Source organism: Mauremys mutica, chromosome 13 (genome assembly GCF_020497125.1).
Source record: "Mauremys mutica isolate MM-2020 ecotype Southern chromosome 13, ASM2049712v1, whole genome shotgun sequence".
Lineage (NCBI taxonomy): Eukaryota > Metazoa > Chordata > Testudines > Geoemydidae > Mauremys > Mauremys mutica.
In genome coordinates, this window is record NC_059084.1 from 40,221,461 (window position 1) to 40,239,204 (window position 17,744).

At 40.8% G+C, this 17,744-nt stretch overlaps 1 protein-coding gene across 2 annotated transcripts in view; it reads right to left on the minus strand.

Annotated features, from left to right (window-relative positions):
* LOC123348732 (cytosolic phospholipase A2 gamma-like) overlaps nucleotides 1-17,744 on the minus strand; it is a 34,915-nt gene that overhangs the window by 3,321 nt on the left and 13,850 nt on the right. For both annotated transcript variants that reach the window (XM_044986351.1, XM_044986350.1), the window contains exons 4-14: nucleotides 17,342-17,484; nucleotides 15,573-15,771; nucleotides 14,074-14,191; nucleotides 11,488-11,628; nucleotides 11,136-11,189; nucleotides 9,624-9,680; nucleotides 9,095-9,151; nucleotides 7,733-7,795; nucleotides 3,906-3,950; nucleotides 2,191-2,286; nucleotides 143-297 (exon numbers count right to left, since the gene is read on the minus strand). In XM_044986351.1, coding sequence (XP_044842286.1) covers nucleotides 143-297; nucleotides 2,191-2,286; nucleotides 3,906-3,950; nucleotides 7,733-7,795; nucleotides 9,095-9,151; nucleotides 9,624-9,680; nucleotides 11,136-11,189; nucleotides 11,488-11,628; nucleotides 14,074-14,191; nucleotides 15,573-15,771; nucleotides 17,342-17,484 — 1,128 coding nt within the window. The remainder of the gene's footprint in view (nucleotides 1-142; nucleotides 298-2,190; nucleotides 2,287-3,905; nucleotides 3,951-7,732; nucleotides 7,796-9,094; nucleotides 9,152-9,623; nucleotides 9,681-11,135; nucleotides 11,190-11,487; nucleotides 11,629-14,073; nucleotides 14,192-15,572; nucleotides 15,772-17,341; nucleotides 17,485-17,744) is intronic.

Here is a 17,744-nt window from a genome sequence, read left to right on the forward strand (position 1 = left end):
AAAGATTGTAAATTTCTTTGTTGGATTCTTATCACTTGGGGTCAGGGACAATGTATTTTTCTGTGTTCAAATATCACCTGGCACAATGGGCCCTCATTACTAACTTGAATGACTATAAAAATGTAACAATGATAGGAGTTACCTTAAATGGTTCAAAAGGGCCATAGTCAAAGGAGAGGATCAGTTTCACTTTCCTTTCCGGGCGGAGAACCAGAGGGAAAGCACAGTTTATGGCTATTCCAGCATCTACCAAGGAGATGACTTTATCCTTCACCAACTCAGTAGAGTCAAGAGCAGCTAAAGGAATGTATCCAAAAAAAATTATGATACTAAGGCCACGTTTACACTTACTGGGACGGTCGACGCGGCGAGTTCGACTGCTCAGAGTTCGAACTATCGCGTCTGATCTAGATGCGATAGTTCGAACCCCGGAAGCGCTAGTTCGAACTCCGGTACTCCACCGCAGCAGGAGGAGTTGCCGGAGTCGACCTTCGAGCCGCGGAGTTCGCTTCCGCGGCGTCTGGACGGGTAAGTAAGTCGAACTAGGGTAGTTCGAATTCAGCTACGTTATTCACGTAGCTGAATTCGCGTACCCTAGTTCGACCCCCGAGCTTAGTGTAGACCAGGGCTAAGAGATTAGAAACTGCCCTTTGTCAGTGGCAGGGTTAATAAATAATATTCACTGCAGCTGTGCTTTGGTAAAGTGTCTGTATCTTGTGCCCTTATAAAGTAGAGCCACCCCTCACCTTCTGCTTCCTTTAGTGCCCACTGTACAGTATGGCTCCCCTTTCCTCACCTCTCACCCTCTGCTGCCCCTAGTGCCCATTATACAATATAGTTCTCTTATACTTGATCCTTCCATCCACTGGCCATTATACAGTACACCCACCACTTTCTCCTTCCTGCCATTTACAGGCTGTAGCGGGGTGATCACCCGCTCTGGCCTTAAAGGGCTTAAAACATCCCAGGAGAGGGCTGTGGCTGGGGAAGGATGAATGGAGAAGCAGACTCAGCTATGGCCACTCCCCAATCAGGGCCCAACTGGCCCTTATAAGAGAGCAGTGGGCCAGGAGCAGACAGTCTCTAGAGGGAGAAGGGCCTGGCTGCTGGGAGGCTGAACAGGATACCTGAGTGGAGCAGGGCTGGGGAACAGGGCAAGGGAGCTGGGGAGCTCCCACCTGGAAAAGCCCCAGGCTGCGGCCTTGTCAAAGGCCAGAAAGGTACTAGGGTGCAAGGGTGCAGCCCAGGGTAGACAGAGGTAGCCAGTCCAAACTCCTCTTGCCTGTGATGAGTGGCTTTTACACTGCAGTCTGCCCCAGTGAGCGGGAGCTCAGATAATGACTGGCAGTAGCCCAAGACTGAGGAGAGGTGGGGATAGTGGGTGGGGGTTCCCCTGGGTGGGGACACGACTCCCACTGGCCGCGGTTCACCGCTCCAGGCCAATGGGGACGGTGGGAAGCCATGGCCAGAACATCTCTCGGCCCGTGCCGCTTCCCACTACCCCCATTGGCCTGGAGTGGCAAACTGCGGCCAGTGGGAGCCACGATCGGCCGAACCTGCCATCGCGGCAGGTAAACAAACTGTCCCGGCCTGCCAGGGTGCTTACCCTGGTGAGCCACATGCCAGAGGTTGCCGACCCCTGCTCTACATAAACCAATAAAAAAACTGTTTCCACTGATAATCAAAATTTACTGATCAGCAAAATAAGAAAAATGCTTCTTGAGAATTTAAATTAGAGTAGTTATAAAATAGACTAGTGAATGAATATTAAAAACCGGTATGATTAGTTGATTTAAGGATATTAAGTTTGTATATTTTGACATATGATGTTGACAATTTGTGTTTTAATGGCTTTTAAAGATTTAAATTTTTGAATCTCTGTGTCTACTGTCATTAAATATTCATTTGATTATCCTCTTAATTTTCATCAGCTGCTAGGATTTAAATTGATAAGAATTAAAAATGCTTAAAATCTATATTTTCATGCAACTGAAAATTTAAATAAAAAAATCCAAAATGCTTACAGTAAGCATTGACACCGTCTATCAAAATTTAAAAATAAAAATTTAATTCTTCCAACCTTAAAAATACTGTATAGGAAGACAACCCTTTCTCATGTTTCTGTGGGATGTATTTACTGTCAAAACGGGACATCCACACCACAGAGTCAGTATCCCATATTTTACTTACAACATTTGTAAAGAAAGTTATTATTCGTTCCCCATTTCCAGGTCAAGAGACCATGAGTGGTTTTTTGCCACATTCTAGCGAAATCCACCACTGAGCCTGTGAGAGGGCACAAACCAGAATTCAAATATCAGATATAAATATATAAATATATACAGGAACATCTGAAAATCAGCAGAGATTTTCTTATCTCTTATTTGCTAGTGCAGACAAGCAGCTGTGGGAAAAATACCAGTGTGTCTTGTATATAGAACAAAAATTAAAAAGCAAAGCTGATTGCAAGGAAATAAAGGGCATTTGTTACTGAGAAAGACAGAAGCTGTGGTATTCTCAGAATCCTGGATTCCCCCATTGTGCCACATAATGACCCCCATATGCTTGTATAATAAATATTTTTAGATATACCTATCTCCTACAACTGGAAGGAACTTTAAAGGTCATGGAGTCCAGCCCCCTACCCTCACTAACAGGACCAAGTACTGATTTCAGCTGCAGATCCCTAAGGGGCCTTCTCAAGGGTTGAACTCACAATGTTGGGTTTATCAGACCAATGCTCAAACCACTGAGCTATCCCTCTCCTCTAGGTGAGATGTTTCAGCTGTCAAGTTCTCCCCTGCACAGAACACCTGATGGCAATATAAATCATTTCCTATATTTCATTATGTAAAATATGTGGCTCAGTTCCTTTAGCTGCTGATTTGAACTGTGCAAATAACTGATTTTTTGGTTCCACTATCGAGCAAACAATTATAATTTAAAAATCCCAAATGAAAATTTAAAAAAAAAACAGTGAAAAGAGAAAGTAAACAAAAAAATTTCATTTTAGGTAGAATAAAATGTTTGGCTTTACTCAGAATGAAAAGAAAGAGAGAGAGAGAGAGAGAGAGAGAGAGAGAGAGAGAGAGAGAGAGTTCTAAAAGTTATTTTAAGTGAAATTGAACCATTTTTTAAAATTGTTTTAAACTGAAAAATCAAAACATTTCACTTTGAAAATTTCAGTATGAAATATTTGGGGTTTTTTTCTGATTTATTTTTGTTATAAAATAAACAGTTCTGGAAATTTGATGCAAATTCATGAAATATTATCGCTGACCCAAATGTGCATTTTTTAGGAAAGAAAATTGAGCTGAAAATTTTCACCCCCTTCTAGTGCTGAGTTCCCTCAACTCCCATTAGAATTGGTTTGAGCTGAGGAAACACAACCTTAAATTGTTAAACACCCAAAATCCAAACACAGCCTGCTTATAATGATAATTTTGAGTCAATCTAAACATTTTGGTCAACACAAAATGACTTTTAGATGCCTAAGTGCTTTTGAAAATCACACTAGGCACCTAAATATCTTTGAAATCTGGTGCTATGTGACATAGGAGCAAAGTCCCACCGAAAGTTAACAGGGCTTATTCTCTGACCTTTTGAAAACACATTCATTGATATGGGTGAAGGGGCTCAGAAACTTTCATAAGGGGTACAACAGAAATCCCTACACATAAACAGGGCTAGTCCACAACAGCTCTGTGCTGAGCAGACATTTGTCAAAAAATGACAACATGAGAATTATTATTCATGAGAATGGGTGAACAAGAGTCGAGGGATTTGTTTAACTGAACAGTTCATTGAGCCTGAGTCTCTCCTCACAGAGATGCAAATATCTCCTCATGCAGCCAGTGTACAAGAGGAGATTCAAACTCAATCCACAGGGGATTAAAATGACTTACCTACTCCGCCTTTAATATTTTCAGTAGTTGACTTATTCTTAGTATCTGAAAAATAGATTTGGGTTATAGGTCACTGCACACTCTCATTGACAATAATGCAATCACCTAGGCAAGAATCCAGATAAAGATAATGAAACTATAGTCACCAGTTTTGATTTTTAAAGAACCTAAGGGAGTTAGGTGCTCAAATATCATTTAATCCCAATGGGAAGTGGTGTAGGGAGCCAGGGTGGCTTCCCTCCGAGCCTGAGGGTAAAAAGCCACTCTCTCAACCTGAGTGGGCGGGGCCAGGCCAAGCTTGCTCCACCCCCCGGAAGGGGAGGGGTGGAACAGGAAGTACAAAGGGCGGGGCCCTCAGCTCAGTCAGGGCAGCACCAGGGAGGGAGGCAGATGCAGACTGCATGCTGCTCCCTTCAGACCCTGCTGCCACACCAGGGGAGGCCCTGGATCAGGGGAAACCTGAGCTGGAGGAAGGACTGGGCCTACCAGGACTGCCTGCCGCCGAGTACTCAGACAAACTGGAGGAGCCAGAGCCAGGGGGAGAGCTTGAGCTGCCAGCAGCGGTCTACCCGGAGGAACTGGAGGGACCAGAGGGACGCGCAATCGGGTAGGAAGTAGCCCAGGGACAGAGCGACACTGCGGTGAGTCTACGTTGCGGACAGACCCCCGCTAACCCAGCGGCGGGACCCTCGTCTCGCCCCGGTCAGGGCCCTGGGCTGGAACGCAGAGGTGTAGGGTGGGCCTGTGTTCCCCTACCCGGCCAGTCCACCTCAGGAACCGGGCCCCGACAGCACTACCGACTCTTGCCGGCGCTCCCCTGCCTGAGGGGCGCGCTACAGACTCTTGCCGGCGCTCCCCTGCCTGAGGGGCGCGCTACAGACTCTTGCCGGCGCTCCCCTGCCTGAGGGACGCGCCGCTGCCGTTTGCCGGTGTTCCCCCTGCCCCGGGTTCTCCCGAGACTGGCCGGGGCTCAAGCCGGCCAGGGGGGAAGTAGCTCACCACCGCCTCTAGCGGTGGTACGCCAGGCGACGCAGTTTACAAGTGGGTACCTAATTCTCTTAGTATCTTTTGAAAACCCAGCCACTGTGAATGATATTCACTAAAGTCTCACCCTGACAGAGGCAAGTTGAAGGGACAAAGGAATGTTTGTCTCTTATTCTCTAGATCCACATTGTGCTCACTGAGAGCTCTTTGGAAATAACTTGTGAAAATCATACTCATCAGTTCTGGGAACATTCCCTAATTCCATGGCAAAGCTTTGTGATGTAGATGGATCTTGAAAAAAAACAACACTGAACTTTGGCCCTTGTGGAGGGAGGTTTCATTTCAGTTTCAAGAGTCTCCACGTTTGTTTTGTTTGTCTCCTCTACTACTCTGGCTCTACTAGGAAGCCAAACTACGACTAATTTAGCCATGGCTACTTACATAGAATCGTAGAAATGTAGGACAGGAAGGAGCCTCAATAGCTCATCCAGTCCAGTTCTGTGCACTGAGGCAGGACAAAGTATTATCTACACCATCCCTGAAGGTGTTTGTCTAATCTGTTCTTAAAAACTTCCTGTGTCAGAGATTCCACAACCTCCCTAGAGAATTTATGCTTGTGCTTCACTACCCTCACAGGAAGTTTTTCCTAATATCTAGCCTAAATCTCCCTTGCTGCAATTTAATCACAATGCTTCTTGTCCTGTCCTCAGTGGTTAAGGAGAACAATTTATCACCTACCTCTTGATAACAAACTTTTACGAATTGAAAACTGTTGTCATGACCTCCCCAGTCTTCTCTTCTCCAGAGTAAATAAAGTGAACTTTTAAAATCTTTCCTCATAGGTCCTATTTTCTAGATCTTTAATTATGTGTGTTGCTCTCCTCTGGACTTTCTCCATTTGTCCATATCTTTCCTGAAGTTTGCTGCCCAGAACTGGACACAGTGCTCCAGCTGAGGCCTTATCAGTGCTGAGTAGAGTGGAAATATTACTTCTTGCACCTTGCTTACAGCACTCCTGCCATGTGCTTTGTGATTGCACATAATATGTGTGCAATGAAAGCTGTTGCTAAATATTTTGGGAGTACAATGAAAATTCCACCTCCCTGCAGAGAAGGAGTCTCTTTTTATTTCCAGGAATTCACAGTTACTCAGTGGTAGCTGCCACACGGGACAGGGAATCTCTACAAAACATTGGACTTTAAAGCTCTGGGAGTGGGCTGTGAATATTTGGTCCAAGGACCCATCAGGAACTGTGTTCATACAGATTTAGATGTGTCACCTAGAGACGATGAGGGTGAGAATTATTGTTTGCTCTGAAAGACTAGAATACATGACCTCCAGAGATCTTGGCAAAATGCAGTAAGCTAGATTCTTCCCTCGTTTACTGATGGGTAAATCTATAGTAACTGCAATGACTTCCTCTTCAACAATGTATGCCACTGTTGCAGAGAATAGCATATAACTACAGAATGCCAAAATCCTATAAGCTGCAGTATTCATTGGACAGATTGATATGTAGGTTTAAAGCCAGAAGGGACCATTAGGTCATCTTGTCTGATCTATTGTATAGCATGGGCCACACAATTTCATCCAGTTACTTTCACCAAGCCTGTCAACTTGTGTTTAAGTAAAGTATGTCTTCCAGAAAGGCATCCAATCAGGCTTTGAAGTCAAAGAGACAGAGATTCCACCACTTCCCTTGGGAGTTTGTTCCAATGGTTAATCACCCTCATCATTAATATGTGTGCCTTATTTCTCACTTTGATTTGTCCACCTTTAACTTCCTGACATTGCTTCTTTTTATGCCTTTCCCTGGTATATTCGAGAGTATGCCTGTATTTTGTCACTGTGAAGGTATTTAAACACCATAATCTAATCACCTCTTGGACTTCTTTTTCATATATTAAACAGACTGAGCTTCTTAAATTTCTCACTGTATAAGACTTGGCATCATTTCTGTGACACATTTCTGCATTTATCTTCAATGTCTCAATGTCCCATTTTCAAATATGGAGACCAGAATCAGACACAGTATTCAAGTATCAATTTCAGGCAATGGATTGGGAATCAATTCAAGGCAGTTCTACTCCTGGCTTTGCCAAAAAATGTCTAGGTGATATTTGAGAAGTCACTTGGGCTGGGATTTGTAAGGTATTAAACACTCATATCCCACAGAATATCAATTTTAACTTGCTGAGATTCCTTTGAATTTCCCCACTTTATTTCTCATTGAACCTCAGTTCCCCATCCTGAATTTTTGAAAGCTTCTCAGATACTTTGGTGGTGACCATCAAAGAGTTGCCATATTATTTAAGAAACAGGAGCTTCCGCAGAGGCTTTAGTCCTGAGCACACACTCAGAAAAGAGAGAACATGAGAATTACTCATGAGACTATGTCATTAACAATCTGAATATGATTATCTTCTCAAGCAGGAGTAGATCAGAAGCAATTCCACAGCTGTCAGTGCAGTGGTGCTAGTCTGAAAATGTGTTAGCAATCACTTTACTTGTGAGGGGTTTCCTGATTAGACTTGTAGGCTATGGGGCTGTAAGGGAGACATGTGATCTAGGTTTTTAAGCAGTCATTCTGAATAAAGCCAGCCTAGGTCAAGGTGGGGAGAGTTTTGCCTCTCTGTCTTAGGGGGAAGACTGCTTTTTCTCTCTCTTTTTTTATTTCCTGAGTATTAATGTACTTTTTTTTTTAAATAAAGTAATATTACACTGCAACCTTCTAGCAAGAGTATTTAATGTTTTTATCCAACTTCTCTATTTGAATGCTATGAACATAAAAGCAGTTACAGATATAGGGTCAGAGCAAAAGATCCAAGATTATATATACCTACCTGGTGAAAAACCTCCTGGTGAAGCTCCTGCTGGCTCACTGTGCAATGAGCCTTCCATATCACCTGAAAATGTCATAAGGATTTCTAGTCATTTCACGCAGCCACAAACAATAACACAAATATCTAAGAGCTGGTTTAAACTGAAAATGTAGGTCAATTTAGCTACTTCATTCAAAAGGGTGAAAAATTCACACCCCTGAGAGATGTAGTAAAGCCGACCTAAGCTCCAGTATAGATACAGGTAGTTTGATGGAAGAATTAGTCTAGCTACGTCCTCTCAAGGGGGGTAGACTAACTACAATGATGGAAAAACCCCTTCCATCACTGCAGGAAGTATTGACAAGACAGCACTATGGTGACACAACTGCAGCACCATAGCTGTGCCATTGTAACAACTGTAGTAGTGTAGACAAGGCCTAAGAAACAACACACATATAACAATGAAGATATTCTCCAATAGCCCAAGGACAAAGTTGTTAGCTGAAATACCTCAAGATAGATTCTTCTCTCTCCTTCCACAGTTTTTTTTCTCTTTTCATCTTATCAAAAAATTATCCCTTCCTGTGTATCCACATAGCTATATTCAGTGTCCAGACTTTATTATTTCCCTTCTTAACTACTGCAGCCTCTTCCCCTATTGTTTCACAAAAACATTCATTAATCCCCTTCTGGTCAGTCCAGATTCTACCCCTAATGTCATCTTCCCCGTTGTCTTGCAATATGGCCACATCAGCTCGCTTTTGGAAAGTTTTCTGTCAAAACTATTTTTAGCTGCAAAATAAGGGTGTGAGGAGTTTGGGTTGTTAGCGACATTATTATGAAAATCCCCCAAATTTCAATGAAAACAGAAATTTTATATATTTAAAATAATTCCATTTAATCAAAAAGCTATTCTCTCTCTCTCTCTCTCACACACACACACACACATGCGCAAACATGTATGACATGGTCTAGTTTGTTGATTAGCGCTATAATGAATTCCATAAATAAACATTACTATATTTACAAAATATGGTTGCAGATTCAGAGGCTGCAATATTCATTGAAGGCTGGGTATCACAGAGGAGAAAGCCAAGAGATGGAGTTGTGAGAGTGACTGTGAAAAGGAAGCACAGAGATTGAGCTCCTTGGGCACAGAGCTCTTTGAGTTGCAGACATGGGGATTTCTGAGCAAGGAAACTGCTGGTTTTATTGGTCCTACTCTGTTCAGGGAGACATGATTTACTGTACATTTTTTTTTTTGTAAATAAAGTTGTACCTGACTTGTATCATCTATTCCACCCCTAACAACATGGCCCTGAAGGCCCCAACTATTGGCTAATGACAAAACAGGCAGCCTTATATATATATATATATACTTACCAGCTTCAGGTTCAGTGGTGGGTACTGGAAATCCCTTGACTATTCCTTCCGGACAACCTGAAAATGTCATTAGGATTATCAATCATTTCATATACCCATGGACAATCACATAACCAACTAGGAAGCAACATTCAGGTTACAAAGATCATGGTCAAGTCAATATTTTCAAGTTTCATAAGGAACAAAATTTGTAGAAATTAGAGGAAATCTAATTTTTTTTACCTGAAATAGTTTTTCAACCAAAACCAAAAGTAAACCAAATAAAATTTCAGCAGGTTGAATTTTTTCATTGTTTTCATGAGTGACTAGAGTAAGAAAACTGATTTTTTTCCTGTCAATTTGTTATGGTTTTGATAAAAAAAAATATTTTTTTTAGAAAATTGTTAATGAAATATTTTTATTTCTGGTATTTCAGTGAATAACCAGTATTTTTTCCCCCGAGGGAGGGGAAAGGAATGACCCTTTATAGACATCAGCAGTAGGCACATTTGGTAAGTAATTGGAGTGACCACGGACTATAATGACCTACCTTCTTTAGATGGTGAATATGATTCTTTTTCTCCCTTAAAGAAGCCAAAGAATATATCTGAAAAAAAAACATCAGTTAGACAAGTCAGTTATTTCACAATACATTGACAATAATTCAGTCTTTTAGATCGCAATGATTTAGGAAAAAATATATTGATGAAATTATACCACATCTGTTTCTGTCTACTCGCCACCAATCTTGTCACTAAATCTCTAGCTTATCATTATCCCATGTTGACCACCTGCTTAGTGTCCTGCTGTGTCACCTCTAGAAGTGCCAGGGACACTTACAGAAGTTGACAGGAGTACTTGTGGCACCTTAAAGACTAACAAATTTATTTTAGCATGAGCTTTCGTGAGCTGCAGCTCACTTCTTCGGATGCATAGAATGGAACACACAGACAGGAGATATTTATACATACAGAGAACATGAAAAGGTGGAAGTATGCATACCAACAGGAAGAGTCTAATCAATTGAGATGAGCTATCATCAGCAGGAGGAAAAAAAACGTTTTGAAGTCATAATTAAGATGGCCCATAGAAGGTGTGAGGAGAACTTAACATAGGGAAATAGATTCAATTAGTGTAATGACCCAACCATTCCCAGTTACAGAAGTTGATGTCACTTCTATTTGTGATTGAACTAAAGGGGGACAAAGTGACACTTGGAGTGGGAGTGGCTTATGTATCCTTTTCTGTCTGCCCATATGACTCAGACCATCATCTTGACCTATTACTTCCCACTTGACATATTGACTTATTACGGGCTTTTTAAATATATAAAACTAGAGCTGATATAAGTGTTTTGACCAACATTTTTTCCTGTCTGAAATGTGGCTTCATCAGAGTTGAAAACTTCCATTAAATATCAGTTTTGACCTTTTAAAAAAAAAAAATTCCAGTAGGAAACTATAAAAGGAAACAAACAAAGAAAAAACAATGTAAGATGACACTTTATTTCATTTTTTAGAAACCAAAATTTTTTCATTTTTCTATGTTTGGTGTTTGAATTTTCACTGCATTTTACAATCTCTCTCTTCCTTTTGTACTTCTTGTCCTCTTTTTTTTAACTCACTGGGGAAAGTAGCAGGTAGAGAAATATAAAAAGATAGGAGAAAAGTGGAGTAAATCCCAATTTTTCACACTTATTTTACTATTTTCCAACTAGAAAAGTTGGGCACTTTTTCCCACAGAAAATTGTGGTTTTCTGATTTCCTCTAATAAAAATTAAAAACAGCCAGTCTAAAAACCTTTGATAGAACCTAAAATAGAATAAATAGCTAAATAAAAAAAGTCTGCAGAACATGAAACACCCTCACCTTCAGAAGCACACACACAGAGATGCAGTTTGCTGTGTGCTGTTAAAGTCCTTACACCTGGGTTATTTTAGAGCAGTGCAGGAAGCTTGTTCTGGAGTTGATAAAGAAGACTTCACTCTAGAGAGTCCCATCCAGCACAAGGTTGAGGACCTGAGCTCTGACCCAGTGTGCTATGAGGACAGAAACTGGCATACCTTTTATGACTTTTTCATTTTCTGTTTTGCTGCCAATGGCACTTCCCCACAAACCTGAAAACAAGAAGGAAAAGAGTATAAAAGGATTTGACTCTGTTTACTTACATAGGTTCTACTTAGGGTTGATCAAGGTATTTTCTTCACACTTGAACCAAAACTTTTTTTTTTATTTTTGTTTTGTGAAAAAATGTAATTTTGATGTTTTTACCCCACTCAGCTATCTACATAAAAGCACTCTAATATATGTAAATATTTCTCCATTTTAGAGTTCCATGGTTTACTTCTGATATCTATGCATCTAACCAGCCTCAGTTGTCTCCATCTGCTAAGAAACAGGGGCATGATCATTCACCTTGTAGGTAACTCATATTTTTCTCTTCTTTCTGCTTCTTTAGCTCCCCATTCTTGTATTCACTTCCAAAGTATTCCATGGGTACACTTGCTCCATAGCCAAGGAAACTGGCTTCATGGGGGGTGAACTCAAACCAGGTTGCTGAAAAATAAAAATAAAGAGTTTGGAAACAAAGCCCAGCAACAGTTTTGAGGTGGCAGATGAATCAGCCGGAAAGGGTTGCGTGAAATATCCATAATTCAGGGGAATGTGAGCGTGCTTCAAACAATGTCTACATTAATAAAAAAAAATGTCCATCCATGTTGTCACATCTTCACATCCATCCTTGACTCCTATTCACATTCTGTATGAAGCTGTTGGTCCTCACCATCCAGCTCCAACTACAACCCCACACCATTTGTGTCTCAGCTCAGACTTCTTACCACTAAAGCTGGGCAAATAATGTAATTTTTTAATTCAGTGGCAGAACCAAAAACTCTGGAGAAACATCCAGTTTGATTCGAACTGAAAAAATACCCTAATTTTTCACCAAATTAAAAAGTACATAAATAAACTGGTTTGAGTTGACAGAAAATGAAACTTTGTTTTGTTTTATTCATTTTAATTCCCACAAAACATCCTTGATTAATCGGTTTTCACTTTTCTTAATGACCACATTTGAAATTAAAAGACCATTTGAAATCAAACAGTAAAAACAAAATGTTTTACACTTACAATTTATTTCCCCAATTGAAACTATTCATTATATTTGAATTTAACAAAAAGGGGTCTGAAAATGCATTTTTAGTGAAAAAAACAATTTATTGAAAATATTTCTCCCAGCTTGACTTGATCATCCTCTTTGCTCCACCATTGAATTCCCTAACTCCTCACCTCCTACCTTACCTTCTCCCATTATCAACTTCATGCTATTTTCAAGATGGTCCATCATGCAGAGTTCTCTCAGTGTTCCAGAAAGCCCATGTGATCCCCTAATTCATCGACAATTCCTTCAGTTGGTTCTCACCGCATCTTAGTCCCTTAGCACCTTCCCAAAATGTGTGAACTACCACCTGGTTCTAAACCACATACAAATTATAAGAGAAATTCTTGGCACATCTAGGGCTGTGCAGAAGCTGTTATTTCCCATTTGGAGGGAAACTCCATATTTGTGAAATTTGGTTTTGTTCTGAATTGGAATGAAAACAAAACAAAAAATTCCCTGCAAAAAGAAGTGTTCAAGACAATTTTAGTTTGGTCAATCAAAAAAGTTTCATTATGATTTTGACTTTTTATTTCATGTTAATTTATTTTTTATAAAACCTAAAGTAAAAATAATTTTGAAGCAAAATGTCTTCTTGAAACTAAAAATTGAAAGGCTTCATTTTGGTATTTTTCTAAATTGTTTTCTTGGGGTCAAAACTGACCTATACTCATGGAAAGTTTTTTCTTTGGTGGATTATTTTTGATCAGCTCAAGTTATAGGTAAAAGTGAATGGCGTGATGGCTGGTGAGTTTCTTGTGAAATTATTCTTTCATGCTCCAGGAATTTTATTGTGTTATTAATGATGTTAGCTTCCTAGATGATTCAAGATGCATAATTTTATATTGTTAAATCTAAATAAGCAAATAAGATAATAAATATAGTGTATATCCACCTAAATACTAAACTAGGACAAAGGGAAAAAGAAAACAATAGAGAGTTTGAATTTTTCTCAAAAAAGGTTTTTGTATGAACAAAACTTATTCTCAGCAGTAGTAGGTGTTACCTGGATTTTCCATGTTTTGTGAAAATTTCTGCCATAGTTTTACTGATATTTTAAGTTTTTTTTAAGGTTTTGTTTCACTTATTCTTTTCTTACAGAAAATCAAGGTTTTTGCTAAAGAAAATCAAATTAAAATATGTTTTTGATAAAATTTCTAGGGGAAACAAAGGAAACAAATATCGCAGAAAATGTCATGCAGTCTGAAAAAGGGGCCCATTAATAATCCTGCTGAACAAAAACAATTTAATTTTTTGGAATTTTTTTTCACAATTTGTTTTTTCATTTTCAATCAGCTCTAAAGACAACCTTTACATCTCTGCTGCCACGAGGAGTTGCATGTAGATGAAATAAATGTCGAAGAAAAACTTAGTTCTCGCTTTTTGTTTGGGTGCAGCAAAATTAAATACTTTATTATTTCTCCAGTAATTACCATGGAGGGAGAGAGTGCCATAGGACACAGGGTCCTGGACAGGTCTCTCAACTGGTAAACAATTACATCAAGCCTTTATACCTTTCTTACAAACAAGCTTAGACAATCATGGAGACAGTAAAAAGCAACAAATACATTTTGTTTATACATAAGCTTTTCTGCTATCTTACTAGAAAAAGCAAGACTGCACATTGCAAGGTCGTAATACTTTCACACAGTTCACTCTGTCTTACATTATCTTGCTTCTACAAATCTCACGTCATAAGGGTCACAGTATGGCCTGACTCTTGCTAACTGACTAACATGCATTAAAATCCCCTTCAAATCCTTATTAATTCTTTCCTTGCTTCCACATAAATGACAGGCTTCTTTGCACTGACATTTCCTGTAGATCTGTTTGTTTGTATTTACCTGGAGAGTATTCAGTTACTTTGGAAAAACTTCGCTCATCCACTGCTGCATAGATGGGGTAGGGATTATTTCCATTCTCAGAAGCACTCTGCTGCTCAGACAAATGTCCCTTGTCCAGCTGTAAAGACAAGATTTTATAGGTTCAGACAAACACACTCCTAATTTTTAACTATGATTGTAACATTGCTTATAGTCCCTGCCCTGACAGCTCAGTCCAAGCCTGAGCTCAGGGAGCCAACACATTTCCACATGTTGGGATGATAGCTAGACAGATGTGGAGTGGGTCCTCAGTCACTCAGCAGGGGTATGAAGTAACTCAAGTTACATGAAGTAACTCAAGTAACTCTGCAGAATTCAATGGAGCCACTCAGCATTTATTTTTTTATGAGACCAAACCTTCCTCAATGACTAAGTGGTCAAACCATTAGCCTAAGACTTAATCCCCACTTCCCCTGAGGACACCCTGAGGGTATGTCTACACTCTACACTAAGCCCGGGGTCTGACTCATGTGTAAGCCCAAGACCCATTTCTGTGCACACACAAATCAGGTTGACTTGGCTCAGCATGGACTTAGGACCCAAGGTCTTAGGTCTTTAACTGAGGAGTGGGTCAGAGCCAGTGTCCCACAGCGACTCGGGTCCAAGCCCTCTTGTTTTGCTGTGTGGACTCAAATCAAGTCGCAGGCTCAAGTCAGAAAGTTGGGTTGTACAATATGACCACATTAGCATGGCTGTGACACCTAGGTCCGGCAGCTGTAGGTACATCTGCACTGCAAAGTGAAACCCACAGCATCAAGACTTAGAGCCTGGGGTCAATTGACTTGGGTGATGGGGCTTGGGTGGTGGGGCTAAAAACAGCAGTATAGACATTCTCCTGTGGGCTGGAGCCCAGGGTCCGAGACCCGCCCCCCATCACCAGGTTTCAGAGCCCAGCTCTAGCCCAAGCTCCAGCCCCGGCCTATGTTACTATTTTTAACCCAGAAGCCTGAACCCCATGAGACCAAGTCAATTGATCCCGGCCCTGAGACTCAGCATCACAGGTTATTCTTTGCAGTGTAGATGTAACTTTTAAGCCCAGGTTTACACTGCAGTGTGGACACTCCAGCCCAGGCTTGGAAATGCCAGGTACACCATCCTGGGTCCCACAGACCCATATTTACAATGCAGTATAGACCTTATGTGGTCTTGAGCAAATCAAGCAGGGACAGTTTTTTAAAGGTAATTAGGTACCCTGTGGGATTTTCAGAAGCATGTAGGCACCTAAATCCCATTGAAATCAATGGGTGCTAGGTGCCTGCATGCTCATCCCACAAGGTGATACCTTTAAAATCTGGCCTTTGGGTGCTCGGTGCCTCAGTTTCCCCTCTGTACACTTCTCCACTTCACAGACATGTAGTGAGGCTAAACACACTAAAAGATCATGAAGCGCCATGATACTTTGGTGACTGGGGCCATACAAGGACCTTAGAAAGTTACAAAAAGGAAAGTTTTTCACCTACGTCATGTAACATTCCATAGACCACAGTGTAGGCCCAGAACTCAGTCAGGGAGTAATTTTCATCTTTAGCTGCCTCGAGAAGCATTTTTGTTGCCTTTGGGACACTCCAGGTGTATTTGGAAAGTCTAGCACACATACTTTCCTCCAAGGCCTGCAATTTCTCTGACCAGTCCCCACTTTTGTAGAGATATGACATACACCTATTACAGAGGCAAAACACAGATGGTAAGGGGAACAGGATGTGGGCTATTTTCCACAGCCATTTCAATATCTGCATAGTTATTTATTAGAATATTCTCACTCATCGTTCTATCATTGCAATGCAGGACCATATTCTGCCACCCATATCCCAGACTTTCTAGAGTCCTCCCAAAATGTGGCTGCATTAGCCCTTTGTTTGTGGTGCAGTATGGGAAAATTTGACTGTCAATAGGAAAAAGGAAGTCATCCCTTGGGACATCTTCGGTTGACTCCCAGAGAGTGAGTCCAATGGGACTGTGTCTACACTGCAAAGCAATAGATCTTGAACCCTGGGTCCTGGCCTGACTCAGGCTAAGACCCTCTACCCTCATGGAGTCCTGGGACCCTGAATCTAAACTATGGATTTGCATGATTTGTGGGTAGATGGAAGAGGTATTGAGTTTTAGCCTGGACTTACATTGCAATGTATGTAGGCCAAGGCCTTTCTGCAGTAAGAAGCAACAGCCATAAGAGGACAGCAGCCACCAGGAGCTAAGAAGCAGGGAGTCACGTCCCATCTAATTTGCATCAAAACAATATAATATCAGGCTGTTAAGAAGGCACTCCTGTCCTAATCGTACTCACCATCAACAGGTAAAGAAACAGATCTTAGGATGTTTATAGACAGCTTTGTTTGATAGTATTCTGTTTGCAAAGAAACCACTTATCAACAGTTGTGATGGTTAAATCTATAGTTCTATTGTTTTGCCTTTATGGCTCCTACTTCTCTATTGTTTGTATGGTCCCTGTGTAATTATTTTATTGTTTCTGTCCATTGCAGACATAATTTCTGCAAGATTTAAATCAGCTAAGGTGTTGGAGTATGATTGGTTAAAGAATTGTTTCATAATGGGCTAGGATTGGTGAAAAATACTGTTTAGTTTAAAATGATTGATTAAGGTATTGCTAAGTAGAATCCAGTTTTAACTATATAAATTCAGATCCAAAGGGAAGTTCTTTGAATCCTCACTCCAGGACACAGCTCAAGATCAGAGCTGCCAGACCTCAGCACCTGGCAAAAATACCGTGCAGAAGCTGGAGCCCTGGAAGATCTAATCTTGATTGGCCATTGAGTAAAGTTTATCTGCCTTATTAGGAGTAGTGAGAATTGTATGTGTTGCACGTATATTCTGTTTTGGTAACTGTTAATAAATAGAGGTTAAGGATATTACTGTGTAAGGTTCTTTTACTCGTAAAAGAGCCCATGAACCCCCAGAAGGTTATGTCCTGGGCCCAGGACTGGTAAGGGAGAGTGCCTTATGCCCCGAGCCCATGCCGGGAAAGGGTGGGGTGACTAAATTAACTGGGTTGTGCCTTGAGCCTTGGTAGGGTAAAGATGGGGTGGGGTGCCCTAGATTGTGCTGGTAACACATGTATTCTCACTTCCTTAAGAACTGGACAGACAGTGTTTTCCTATTGGTTATGAAGTACTCAGCATGTCTTTTGTTAATAATAACAATAGCAATAGTTTCCCCTGGCTGTCAGTTCTACAGAAGGACACAATTTCATTCACTCTTGACATGCACCTACCAAGTTGAACCTGAGACCCCACACAAGTACATGATGGTGTCCAAGAGACCATGTTTTTGTAGCTCCTGCAGGGTTCCATGAAGGGCGATCATGGCACGCAGACCTCCACCAGCTCCCAGGATGGCGATATTGGGCACATCATCCTGAGGAAAGGAAAAGAGATGACAATGTATAAACTGGGATAACTGAAGAACCATCATTGCTCGTCTAAATTACTTTCATGGTATTTGCAAACATATACCATTCCCACCTAGGATAACCCGCATCATGTAATTCAAAAGAATATCTTGTAGGACCCAATTCTATAAGCATTCACCTATGTAAGTGTCTTTATTTACACTGGTTTAAATGAGACAACTTCCATGAGTAACTTTACTCACAAGCTTTCCTGAGTTCAGTAATG